We start from the raw sequence: 13,219 nt of genomic DNA, 5'->3' as shown, positions 1-13,219 counted from the left end.
GCCGCGCATCCTCTCTTCCAGTTTCCGCTTGTTTTTGCCTTCCCTCCATCTGCCACCACGACTCATCGCCTACACCCCCCGCCGACAGTCACCGCATTCATTCCATTTTACTCAGCATCCATAACCCCTGGCTAGACCAAAAGGGTCCACGATTTTGGTGTGCATAATGTTCGATTCGGCAATGGTATAGCTTTCTACGTCCGTCTCTAAAGGTAGGCTAGGCTATGTTTCATTACACATACACACTCACACACATGCACGCCATTTTCGGACAACAGATGGTTAAATGGGCTTATCCTAATGTAGTAGATTACGGGTTTCGTAGAGCAAATATCTGCACTTGTATATAGAGTATGCAATAGATAACGTTTGTGTGAAGAGGACATTACACCTTTTTTGATTTCCCTGGCACCTGACCCTACGGTTTTTTTCTGCATCCCTGTATGGGTGCGGTAGTGGAGGCGCTCGGAAGAAGCAGGTGCATCAGTAAAAGCCACCAATGCTTGTGGCACGGAGCTGTAGGCACCCAGCTGGCGAATACGAAAAGGCCATTGTTTTTCTGCGTCTTTTTTTTTTGTCTCACTAATTGATGCCATGCCAAGGCTGTTCAGCATACATCGTTTGACGAAGGCTGTTTCTCGCTGACCCCGGGATAATATATGTGATGATGCAGGTGATTTATTTTTAGCATAATGCATGTGCTTGATATGTGCTTGATAATTCATTTCTATAGACTGTGATTTGTTTACTGCCGACCGATTGATAGAGGGGGTTTAGGGTTGCAGTCTGAAAATTGCATGTAGGGCTGGTTGTCATGGTGAGCATCTGGGGTGACCAGAGCACTTGGGGGTTGGGGAATGAGGTGGGGGTGTGGGGGCTGCAATTGATAAACAAGTGATGTGTTTAAATATGACTTTGGCTGTGTCATCACATCACATCATGTCTTGTCTTCCATGTGAATACAAAACAGGTTCTCTCTCCCCCCTGTAACACATTCTGTGTGAGACTGAATGAAAACTGGTTCAGTGATCTGCTCCTCTCTCCTGAGAGTAAGCGAGTGAGAGAGTGAGAGAGAGCGAGAGATGTGTACACAGAAATATGAGCCGTGGCTTAACAGAGATAAGGCTCCAGAATGAAAGCCTTTTCATTACGAGCAAAAAGAGAGGAAATGGCAAAGAAGAGATTAAATTAGATAGTTAGGCAATGAGAGAGCAGGGAGAGGTGAGGAAGTGGGGGATGTTGGAGAAACACAACACCGAGGTGGTCTTCAAAAGCTCACGGTTCTGAATGAGGACTATGTGTTTGGAAACTAACCTCTCTGGGCTGTAGTGGACAGTATCTTTCAGATGGAAATTGTAAACATGAACTCTCAAGTAAGGGACCACAAATTAACCCCACTAGTTGCCCAACCATACTCATGCACTACTACTACTACTACTACTACTACTACTACAACTAATAATAATAATAATAATAACACATGTGTTGTTGATGATTTTGAAAATGATGTTGTCATCATAATAATTATAATCATCATAATCATTCATAGTCCTTTAGATTTAGATTTGTAGTTTAAATTAGTATTAAAGCATTTAATCGGTAATCAGACGGATAATATTTGTCTGTGTATCTGTCAGCATATTTTGTCAAGCTTTTAAATCCTCTGGCCCTGTGTATGTGCATGTGTACATGTATGGCAATATCACTGGTCTTTAATCAGATTAAAATTTTAATTGGTGAATATTGTAAGTATTTGTGAAATGTGTCATTTTCTTCATCCCTCCACCCCCCCTGCACCCACCCCCAACATCCCTCCCCCCACCCACACACACACACACACACACACACACACACACACACTCAGACACATTACATTACAATGTATTCATCTCTCTATTTTGGTCAGTTCCTTCATTCCTTGAGCAATCTCAACCTGTAGCAATTTGCACCTCTTCATTTCCTGTTTTGACCCTCCCCTTTGCTGTAACTCCTCCCTCAGCTACAGCACTGTAAGGTCAACCGCTCACCAGACCCCACCCACCTTACAGGCCCTGGCCTATCAGGGAACTGGCCTCCGCACAGCAACCCATTCCACCCCGCCCCCTGCATGAGGGACAAGGCCACCCAGGTGAGTCAGGTCTCAGCAAGGCAGGGATTCAGATAGGTGTGCATGTCTGTGTGTGCACATGGTGCTTGTGTGTGTGAGTGTGTGTTTATGCTTGTGTGTGTGTGTGTGTGTGTGTGTGTATGTGTGTGTGTGTGTGTGTGTGTGTGTGTGTACTTGCATCTTTGTGTCAAAATTTGGTACATCAACATAGAAAGCAAAACAGTCAAGTATGAGAAAAACAGTTTTGTGCCTATTCACATGTCTAAACGAGAGAGAAAGAGATAGAAAGAGAAGACATGGTAAGTCTTAAGCAGAATATTGCTGGTAGTTGCATCACTGGCGTTTATCCCCAAAGCACAGCGTCAGTGTAAATCTCTCCTGGGGAGTGGGGACCAACTTTTGTTTTGCTTATTCCTCTGTTCACATCCAGCAGTGTGTTTACAACCACAACTTCCTCAACCTTACTTACCCTCACCCCTTTCTTGCTCCCTCTCTCTTTCTTTCTACCCCTCTCTCTCTCTCTTCTTATTCTTCTTCTTCTTCTTCTCTTGTCCTCTGTGTCTTGTCTTGTGTCTCCAGTCAGATTGTTCATGTCACGGTGTTGCTATATTTGTGAAAGCGTTACTCTGGTGATTTAAAGTTGAAGTGTCTCTCTCTCTCTCTCTCTCTCTCTCTCTCTGTCTCTCTCTCTGTCTCTCTCTCTTTCTCTCTGCAGACCCCCAGGGCCTGGGCAGATGAGCGCAGGAGAGGCTCCCACAAGCGCTCTGCCTCCTGTGGGAGCACAGACCAGCTGAAAGAGGTCAGCAACACGACTAAACTGCATGCATAGTCCAGTCCATCCATCACAGAAAAAGAAAGAAAAAAAATGACCTCCATTCAAAAGCATATTTCATTCATCACGAGAGCATCGATTGCTAATTCGATTTATTGTAGCAGATGATGCCTTTTGTTGAACTGAATGAAATGTGATTGGGTTTAATTGAGTCTATGTCAACGAAAATCAAAGACAGTGATCATTATGTATTTGTCTCATTGACTGCTTGCTTATTGCATGTTGGACTTTTAAGCTATCAAACTCGATGTCTGACATACAGTAGCACATCAGCAGACAAGAGGAAATGATTGGCATTTCATTCACAAGTGCTTTCCATCACATGTCTCTCTGGCGTTAAGTGTCTCCTGTAGTTCCATCAATATGTGTTGGATTGTGTCCTTCTTCCCAGATTGCTAAATTGCGTCAGCAGCTTCAGCGGAGTAAGCGTAGCAGTCGTCATCGCCGAGACAAGGACCGCAAGTCACCCTTCAATGGCAACCATGCTGCAATCATCGGGTCACAGGTGAGCATGGACGCCACTTCCTATAGGTTATCCAATCACAGGTGGGCACAGTCAGAAATGACAGGAACACAGTCGTTTTCATTCATCCGTTCATCATTGTGTCTGTGTGAGATAGGGTTAGTGTATTTTCTCGCCATTTCTTCACGTGTGTTCACGTGTGAATGAAGTTGAATGTTTGGGCATGTTTGTTACTGTGTGAATGAGAGTCCCTTCGTATGTATATGTCTGGGTATATGAGTGTGGTGCACGCATGTGTATGTGTGCATGCAAGTGTGTGTGTGTGTGTGTGTGTGTGTGTGTGTGTGTGTGTGTGTGTGTGTGTGTGTGTGTGTGTGTGTGAAGTAGGCCGTCTCCCAGGCCTCAGCTGGAGTTTGAGGACGCCCCACTTTCGCACCCATCTCACTAGCCCAGTTCCTCTGCCTCGCGTCCCTCTCCGATGGGACCGGGCACGAGCGCCAGGGGAGGGTGGCCTGGTTTAAATTCACCTGTTCAGCGTGTGCAGTCCCCGGCCTGGTGGCCTGCATATTCCCCCCTTCTCTCTCTCTCCTCAAGAGCACAAGCAACCACATCATATGGGCACAGTGCTTATTGTAGTGAAGGTGATGAACACCAAGACCATTTCAGTGGTTTACGGGTCTACTGCGATAAGTAAGATCTTGAAACCAAAAGCACAACCAAGAGCTTTTAGCGTGTTTTAGAGATGTTTTGTTCATCATGCCTAGTTTGCTTTCATCTCCAAGAATGTGCTAAGGTACAGAGATAGGTTGACTTTGAAGAAACAAACTGAATGTGACTCTAATATATTCATATGAATCTCGAAAGAAGAAAATGAAAACGAGGAACAAGGAAAAAATAAAAAAACAAGCTGTGCAGCATTGTTCATTCCTTTTATTGTTCCGAAGAAAGAAGGAAGGGAGAGAGAGGGAGGGATGTTCAGAGTTACTCTGAGTAAGGTTTGGGGAGGGCAGGCAGATGGCATAAATAGAGAGATCATTTCAAGAGAACAGTGAGAAGAGGGTGAAGAGAAGGACCATAAAGACACCATGCTGAGAGTAAGTAGTGTTGGGACGAGAAGATGCTGTTATTGGCCAGGGAAAAAACAAACAATGTTATTGATGCTGTGCTTGTTTTTTGTTGAGTCAGACACAGATGTAGATGTTAGATGGCAGCCCAATGATTTGTTTGTGTGTGCGTGTCTGTCTGTGTGTGTGTGTGTGTGTGTGTGGCCTGTGGGTGTGTGTGCATGCGTGCTTGCATTCTCACGTGTAACATTTTTCTTAGACTGCGAATGTACAGTCATGTCCGTAAGAAGTCAGAATGATAATATTTCACTGTTGTTGAATTTTTTGCATGAATTAAAATACAGTTCATTCAGTCAACTGCATAACTTGGTATATGAATGATTTAAAATACCTCCTCATTGAGGAGACATTTTCACACTATGGATCTTTTACAAGATAGTGAGGGCATGTATAACTATACGGTGAGCAGCAAAGAGGCTGGTGAAAATAAATATATGAGTGAAAGATTTTTATAATCCAAAACTCTGTTGTGTGACAGTCAGAGAAAGAAAGGTAGAAGACTGGATAGAGAAATGGAAATATAGAGATTTACTTACACACAAAGAGTATCCTTATCTTTTGACCTTGTTTGAGAGCAACACATCCAAACCAAAACAATGACATTATAATTATCTGAGTGACCTTACACAGAGTGTTATATTATTTCCACTGGTCATTCCTGTGTGTGCAGGAACTAGGACAAAGTGTTTAATTCTCACAAGTGTGTACAAAGAAAAGAGAGAATTCACATCTCTTTTTCTCTCTCTCCCCCACCCTCTCTCTCTCTTTCTCTCTCTCTCTCTCTCTCCCTGTTCTCTCCCTACCTTTGTCCCTCAGGCCCAGATGCCGAAGACCATCCTGGTGCCAATCCCCATCTCCAAGTCCACCACGCCTCGCTTCAGGAACAGTGTGGAGGGCCTCAACCAAGAGATCGAGCGCATCATCATCAGAGACACCAGCGAACGGGACGAGGTCATTGTTGTGAGTACTCAATATCATACACACGTAGACATAATCAAATCCAAAACATGCATACCTACATCCAATGTATATATTTATACATGTACAGTATATTTATGTCCCTCTTGTATGTTGAACAGTTTGTAGGCCTATGTACTAAAGAACTTTTGCCTGGACTGACAGATTCACATTCACTGTATGTAAAATATGTGTATATACAGTCCCTTTATTGGCACACCTTTTGGTGAATTAGCTTAGTCTCACACTGAAATAATGAGAAAAATCCAACCTTTAAATCAAGATTCATGCTGAGAAAAATAACAAAACCACATGTGCCACAGTCACTGGCACCTCTGTCCAACCTCTGTTTGCCAAAAAAAACAGCACAGAGTCTTCGCCTATAACATCTTATAAAGCCTTCTCCTGTAACATCTTTAAAGCTTTTTGATTTATTTATCTTATAAAGCTGGAGAATGCAGAGCAGAGAATGTGAGACATTCACATTCCTCTTTATATAATCTCTCCAGATCGCCCAGGGTCCTAGGTCCCTCTTCAGCTCACTCCACAGATTATCTATGGGGGTTTAGGTCAGGGGACATGGCCATGGCAGAAGCTTGATTTTGTGTTTAGCACAAACCATTTCTGCCTGGATCTGGACATATGTTTTGAATCATTAAATCAACACTGCTGGAAGATTCAGTGAGGATCCAGTGTTAGTTTCCATGATGCCACCCCCCTAACAAGGTTCCCAGGGCCTTTAGAGGAGAAGCAGTCCCACAACATCACACACCCTCCACCAGACCTGTCAGTGGGGATCAGGCTCTTCTTGGTATTGTCATCCATCTTTTTACACCAAACCCGCCTTGGTTGATTGTTGCCAAAAAAGTTCTGACCACAGAACACGGTTCCAGGGTTGCCAGTAGTTGTGGCGGGGACTCAATAAGCCCATCAACGTTAAAATATATGTATTTATTTATATTTATTCATAATAAATTATATAAGCCCAGAAAATACTGAGCAATGAGTAGTCAGAGTAATTGTTCACTTTGTAGCCAGGTTATACGTAGTAGTATGCGAGTCATGACATGCGTCCCTCCCTCTCCTGTCTGTGCTGCCAGCCTCAGGATGTGCCCGACGGGCACCGTGCCCCGCCCCCCCTCCCCCAGCGCAGCAGCAGCACCCGCAGCATTGACACGCAGACGCCGTCCGGCGGAGGCCTGGGTCCCGGCGGCAACCAGAGCAACAGCAGCAGCCGCTCGGATTCGGTGTCGCCGTCGTACCTGAGCATCCTGAACGACAGCAGCCCACTGCCCGACGACGACACGCTGAGCGAGAGCAAGGAAAAAGGCGAGCGGAGACATTCCGATCAACACAAACACACACGGATTCATACGCATAGATTACTTTCAACAGAAGGGAGTCATAATACCTAATACAAAAAGAGACAGGATAGAATGAATGGAATATGGAGGACACTGCATGAACCCTATGTGGTAGTTTACATTTTATGTCCATGGTATCATGGTATAACCAATGTACTTCATTACACCAATACACCAGTGAAATACTGAAGTATGAAATCCATACTGGCACATACAAAACACAACTACACACACACACACACACACACACACACACACACACACACACACAGACACACACACACACACACACACAGACACACACACACACACACAGACACATATACACACACACACACAACCAAGAATGAATAAAGTTCCACGACTGAGACAGGGTCACAGTAATAATCCTTGCTGCTGTTTGTCCTCAGAGCTGGGCCCCATCTCCCCCTTGCCCAAGTACGCCTCGTCCCCCAAGCCCAACAACAGCTACATGTTCAAGCGGGAGCCGCCCGAGGGCTGCGAGAAAGTCAAGGCCTTCGAGGAGTCCCAGTGAGTACAGCGCACTCCATCACAATAACAGCATTTAAGATCACTTTAATATATTGTTATGAGACATGTGGATACCTGCAGTGTGTCTGTGTGTGTGTGTGTGTGTGTGTGTGATAGAGACAAGTAATAGTGTTGAGTGAGTGCTCTTATAGTCATGGCAATGAGCCTGGATCTTTCGTGATGTGGTTAGAGTTCATAGATATTGTCCCTGGGTTGGAGCTTGGAGGCTGGTGTTTCATGTTGACTTTCCTCCAACTCTCTCTCTCTCTCTCTCTCCCTCTCTCATAACTCTCTCTCTCTCTCTCTCCCTCTCTCTCTGTCCTAGGCCCAGGCCTCTTCAGGAGATCCCGTCTTATCTCTGTCCAGACCGGAACAAGGTGAACTTCATCCCCAAAAGTGGCTCCGCGTTCTGCCTGGTGAGCATCCTCAAACCGTTGCTTCCGACCCCAGAGCGAGGCTTCCGTGGCGGGGTGGGCCTCCACAGCCTCTCCCCGTCTCTGGTCCCCCTGAGTGGAGTGGGCGTACGCAGCCTGTCCCCTGCCCTGGGCCTCTCCCGGTGCCCAGGCTCCCTGCACCAGCCCCACTGTCTGCCCAGACACCCGGAGGAGCCAGAAGGGTAAGAGAGACCTCTGGTGGTCAAACTGAGGAACTGCATCTCTCTCTCTTAAAAAAAAAAAAAAAGGATTGCAAAGGAATACAGCAAATAGGTGGATCATCGTGAGTTTATCAGAGCCCCTCATGTCTTGCAAAAACATCACACCTCATCACCCAGAGCTAAATATTCTGTTTCCCCTCTCAACCTGAATGTGAAAATGTATTATAGATTGCAGAAAAAAACTATCCTTCCTCTCTGTCAAGGATCACAAACTACGCTAGCGTGACTGAAAAATGTGACTCTATCATAGTGGAATCCTTATGCTTCAATTGTTTAATTTATCAGTTTCAATTATGTTGCATTTTTTTTTTTACCATGAAGCCTTGTAAACGCCACATTTCCTTACTTGAGTGTGTGTTACACCTCTTATCTTATCAAGCAGCGTTTACCCTGACTGCCAGTTCTGAAGACCTGGCGCTTCACCGCGAACTTTTTCAGTTGCCGAGGAAACCACATCATCTAAAGACGGTCTCAGGCGGGGACCTATTTCGTAGCAAAATGATGGAGGGAGCAGGAGATGCTGAAAGCGCTGACATGAATCAACAAAATGTGCCTGACACCCTGTCTGCATCCTCTCTGTCTCCTGCATTCCTCTCCCCCTCTCTCTCTCTCTCCATCTCCCTCTCTCTCCATCTCCCTCTCTCTCTCCCTCCCTTTCTTTCTCTCTCTCTCCCTCTCTCTCTCCTTCTCCCCCTCTCTCTCTCTCTCTCCCTCTCTTTCTCTCTCCCTCTCTCTATCTCTCTCTCTCTCTCTCCACCCCCTTTCATACATCCTGCAATGTGAAGAAAAAACAGATGTCTCAGTTCATTCTAAAACGTTAATGTGACTTTTATGGTTAAGCCAGGACCTGGTGCTATGGTATAGAAGCTAAGGTATAAATGTAATGTAAATAATGTTTCAAGTGGTTATGGGATTTAAGTTGGAGCCTTGTGTGTGGGCATGGGATGGGCAAAGGGCATGATCCTGTGGAAGAGCTGCTTAATGTCTTCAGACGCCTTGCATAGCAGTCATGGCCGCACCTGCACTATGTACAAACAATGGGCTGTGTGACGACATCTCCTGTGTCTGCCAGCGCTGTATGGCTTTGCTATGCAGGGGTGGTGAAAGGCTTGTGAGTGCCCTGTGTTTCTTGCATTTATCATTGTACTGCTGTACAAAAAAAATAAACACAAAATGTAACTGAATGGCAGGCATGAATGTACAAAGGTAGCTTAAACATCCAGCTAATTCCAGCAGAGGTGTGCCGCGGCGCTCAGGATGGGCCTGTTACATCCTGTTAGACGGCTGTCCCTGCTTCCTCCTGCATGGATGGGCCCTTTTCTTTCAACCTCGATTTGAGCTTTTAATCTGCAAATGGTTCCATGTGGAACTTCCATGTACTGCACATACAGTGCCTCCATGTTTGGGAATGAGTTTCTAAAGCGTCGCTCGAATGCCTACCATAATGCGCTTCTTCAGATAGAGATGGGATTTTAGGGGGAATCTTTAGGGGAATTGTTACAGGATTGGGTGGGGAGGGGACGGAGTGGGATGTGGGTTAGGGGTTAAGATGAGAGGATAGGGCTGGACAGAGAGAGGGTGGCGGGATGTGTATATTGGGGGTTCAGATGAGAGAGTGGAGCTGGACAGAGAGAGGGTGTAGCTATACAGATGAGAGAGTGTAGCTGGACAGAGAGAGGGTGTAGCTGGACAGAGAGAGGGTGTAGCTGGACAGAGAGAGGGTGTAGCTGGATGTGTATTAGGGGTTTAGATGATAGGGTGAAGCTGGACAGAGAGAGGGTGGCTGGATGTGTATTGTAGCATCTTTTATTCTGTATATTATGCCATTGTGTCATACTGTGAGCTTCATTACTCTTCCTTGAAACAAAGTTTGTGTGGACATAAAAGTGGAAAATAGGCAAAACATAGAAGATAAATTTGTACTGTACATTGCCTTAAAATGTATGAAATACAAGAGAAATGTTTAACAAAAAAAGGACAAATGGCTGTTATAACAAATATTAAAGCCAAATGATATGAAATGAAACTACTGCTATCGTCTCTGTTTTAAAAAAAGCAAATAACTGAACATTACACAGAAATGTGTGCCTTTCACTAAAATTGACAACTGTATTTTCACACACACACACACACAGATACACACTTACTCAAACATTACATATTTTATTAGATATGAAACACCCTAACTCACATTATCCAGTTCGCATCCAACCACATTTTGCCATTGCATCTTTTTTGTTGAACAGAAAAAGGCATAGTAATATTAAAATCAAAGAGTCAAGCATTATGATTGGTGCAGAATACATTCTTTTGATGTCTGGGATGAATAAAAACCAAAACGGTGTGACGTTACCCAAACAATTCAGCCTGCCTAGAAAATGAAAAATCGTTTCCATTGATGGTACTGGGTGCTGAATCTTGCATGTCATATGCTCTTGACAGATGATGACCAATATGGGTAAACACAGTCTCATACACTAACATCACCAAGGGTATTGCGTGTTCCTTTCCCTTGGTAGAAAAAACCCAGCTCCTTCTGGAAAACAATAACATTCCCATGTGATGAAGGAATGAAGCGTGACTGGGATTGGAGAGGAATCCCAAAACGAAGTTTAGCTTCCTCACAGATCAGGAACAACCGGGAGGATCCCTACTGTGATGGCATAGGACAGAGTTTGATTTTCAGAAGATACTGTACAACAAACGCATTTTAATACCCTCTCCGACTAGTAGTAACGGCAGGTGATAATTAGTGTCTCTATTGGTACAAGGGGCTAGTATAATCCACTGTTTCAGAGGACAAAAATAAATAGGTTTCGTTGCACCCAGTCAACTGAGCACTTGCAGGTCTCCAAAAATACATCCTTTTCCTCACGCTGTTGTAGGACAGAGCGAAACTGCGATATCAGACCGCGGATCTATAAACGCACTCACACAAGCCGTTAATTCTCTTGAAAGGACGCTCACTCACTCAGTCTCCAGTGAGAGGTTCACTCACACGTAACACCTTCCCCCGTTCCCCTGTCCCGTCAAAAAATGTGCTCATCATACAAAACATAGATTGTATGTTTTTCTACATCTAGCTACCTGTATGTAACGAGGAATAAATATATTTTTGATTTCATTAGTGATAAATGCAGTCTGTTTACGTAAGTGTTAGGATCTTCAACCTGCATTATATTTGGAGCATACATAGCTGGAGTACACACAAATACACACACGCACCAAGGATGGACACATGGAGGCAGACAGAAAGGGACAGAGGCTGTTTTTGTTTGTGTGTGTGAGTGTGTGTTTGTGTGTGTCAGAGAGAGAGAATGACAGACTGTAGGAGAGAGATTTAGCCCAGAGTGGTTTAGAGACCTCCAGACTCTGAAACATTCATGATCTGTTTTTTTTTTTTTTTCAGCCTTAATGTCCACAGACAGAACCTTCAGAAGATTCCAGTTTGTATTCACACAATGGGGGAACCGTAGTGCATCTCCAGTTGTGATGTGCACAAACACACGTGTGTGACCTCCATGCAGGGTGTACATCCTCTCACTCGCGCAGGCTCAGACAGCATTGGATTCCAACTCTAGAGTGTCACTGGAACTCCTCTCATATCTAGAAGGACGATGACACAGACAGTTCATGCTGAATGTCAATAAACATGTTCTTAAACATACAGTATAACCAAACAGACAGACAGACAGACACACACACACACGACAGACAGACACACAGTCAGACACACAGACACACACACACACACACACCTCAGGCGTTGAGGAGTTCTTCATCAGACCGGCCAATAGCATCAGGGTTTGACAGCGGGTCCAGTTCAGAGAAGAGGTTAAACCAGGCTGACATGTCCTGTGCAGCACGTTTGGGAGCTGTAAACACACACACACACACACACACACACACACACACACACAAAATATCAGCAAGATCTAGCTTCACTTCATCTAACGTCCCATTACACTTCACCACTTATGTTTTAATGGCACAAAGCGAAGATCACTCAATAAAAGCACATCCATCCACGACTGAACTCATCCATCCACATCTCCCAGAGGCACCTACCGCTGGCCGGGGTCCTGGGGCTGCTCTGGGGGGGCGGGGCCGGGGCCTGGCCTGTAGTGGACGGCGGCTGAAGAGGAGGTGCCTGAAACATGGGTGGAGTAACCCAGCCTAAGACAGAGGAAGAAGTTACTATAGTAACGCATCCTCAACATCCTCATATGCACGACAACACAGACACAGTGCGTCACGAATACTTCCCAACTTAACATGTTGCTTAACATACTTAACACACTCAACATATGTAGCATATGTTACACGACATAGAGTAATACATCGTGGCCATGTACATTCTCAGTACAAAATACTACTTCAAGCGTCAAAAAAGGTAGTGCCATCATGAATCATCCATCCACCATGAGACCACAAACCCTTGGTTCCCCTAACCCACAGACCTGTGGAGCTGAGGCTGTGGTCCAGGAGCTGGGAGGGCAGGAAGCCGGTGGGGCTGGGGGGCGGGGAGGCGGAGGAGGGGGCGGCGGCGGTGCTAAGGGGGGCGCCCTGGGCCAGGGAGGGACCCGCAGGGAGGGGCGACTCGAAGGAGCCGAACGCGTCCTGCCACGCCAGGGTGAACTCGTCGCTGGCGGTGGCGCCGGGGCTGAGGAGGTCGCGGAGGAAGGACATGTCTCCTCGCTCGGACTCGTCCTCCTGCTGCAGCAGCAGCGTCTCCCCTGGAACTCCTGCTCCTGCTCCTGCTCCTGCTGCTGCTCCGGCTCCAGGGGACGGCTGCTGGGGCAGATCAAACAGCAGGTCCCTCATACCTGTGGAAACGGAGCGGGAGAAGAACAGAGGAGAGGGAGAGAGAAAGAGAGAAATAGTTGATAGATGACAGAGAAGAAGAGTTAAAGAGTTAGAGAAAGAAAGAAAGAAAGAAAGAGAAATTTTGGAAAATGGAATGGAATAGAATGGGAGAGAAGGTGAGAAGAAGCGAGGGAAAGCAGGCAGATGAAGGTAGCAAGGGGAGGATAGGATGGCAGGGAGGGGTGGAGAGAGGGATGGAGTAGGGTGAGAAGCGAGAGGTTCACAGAGAAAGAGAGAGAGAGAAACACACTGAACAACAGGCTTGAGGCACATCACATAACACACAACACAGAGCAGAGGGCTGTTACTGGGGCAAGTGG

At 45.7% G+C, this 13,219-nt stretch overlaps 2 protein-coding genes across 7 annotated transcripts in view; one reads left to right on the top strand and one right to left on the bottom strand.

Moving 5' to 3' along the window:
• Positions 1-80: 80 nt before the first annotated feature.
• fam117ba (family with sequence similarity 117 member Ba) lies at positions 81-8,679 on the top strand. 4 transcript variants are annotated; one of them, XM_031582502.2, is made up of 10 exons: positions 128-212; positions 457-673; positions 2,000-2,128; positions 2,823-2,906; positions 3,331-3,444; positions 5,343-5,486; positions 6,584-6,812; positions 7,258-7,378; positions 7,704-7,994; positions 8,413-8,679. In XM_031582502.2, exons 2-10 carry the CDS (start codon positions 665-667, stop codon positions 8,438-8,440), a joined length of 1,149 nt encoding a protein of 382 aa, XP_031438362.1. In that variant the 5' UTR covers positions 128-212; positions 457-664; the 3' UTR covers positions 8,441-8,679. The 4 variants fall into 4 exon arrangements, with proteins under 4 accessions (XP_031438364.1, XP_031438362.1, XP_031438363.1 ...); XM_031582504.2 differs by lacking the exon at positions 457-673 and having other exon boundaries at positions 81-212; XM_031582503.2 differs by lacking the exon at positions 128-212 and having other exon boundaries at positions 543-673; positions 8,416-8,679.
• Positions 8,680-10,176: 1,497 nt separating this feature from the next.
• The window catches only part of ical1 (islet cell autoantigen 1-like), a 17,056-nt gene continuing 14,013 nt past the window's right edge, over positions 10,177-13,219 (bottom strand). For all 3 annotated transcript variants that reach the window (XM_031582845.1, XM_031582846.1, XM_012841340.2), the window contains 4 exons: positions 12,494-12,859; positions 12,102-12,209; positions 11,792-11,908; positions 10,177-11,639 (listed from right to left, as the gene is read on the bottom strand). In XM_031582845.1, coding sequence (XP_031438705.1) covers positions 11,793-11,908; positions 12,102-12,209; positions 12,494-12,859 — 590 coding nt within the window. In that variant the 3' untranslated portion in view covers positions 10,177-11,639; position 11,792. The remainder of the gene's footprint in view (positions 11,640-11,791; positions 11,909-12,101; positions 12,210-12,493; positions 12,860-13,219) is intronic.

This window comes from Clupea harengus, chromosome 16 (genome assembly GCF_900700415.2).
Source record: "Clupea harengus chromosome 16, Ch_v2.0.2, whole genome shotgun sequence".
Taxonomy (NCBI): domain Eukaryota; kingdom Metazoa; phylum Chordata; class Actinopteri; order Clupeiformes; family Clupeidae; genus Clupea; species Clupea harengus.
The sequence above is the reverse complement of the archived record's forward strand: the minus strand, read 5'-3'. Positions and strand labels throughout refer to the sequence as shown.

Coding starts and splice junctions, on each gene's coding strand:
- fam117ba (XM_031582502.2), top strand. Junction 3,445..5,342: donor CTGCAATCATCGGGTCACAG/GTGAGCATGGAC, acceptor TTTGTCCCTCAG/GCCCAGATGCCGAAGACCAT. Junction 7,379..7,703: donor AAGGCCTTCGAGGAGTCCCA/GTGAGTACAGCG, acceptor TCTCTGTCCTAG/GCCCAGGCCTCTTCAGGAGA.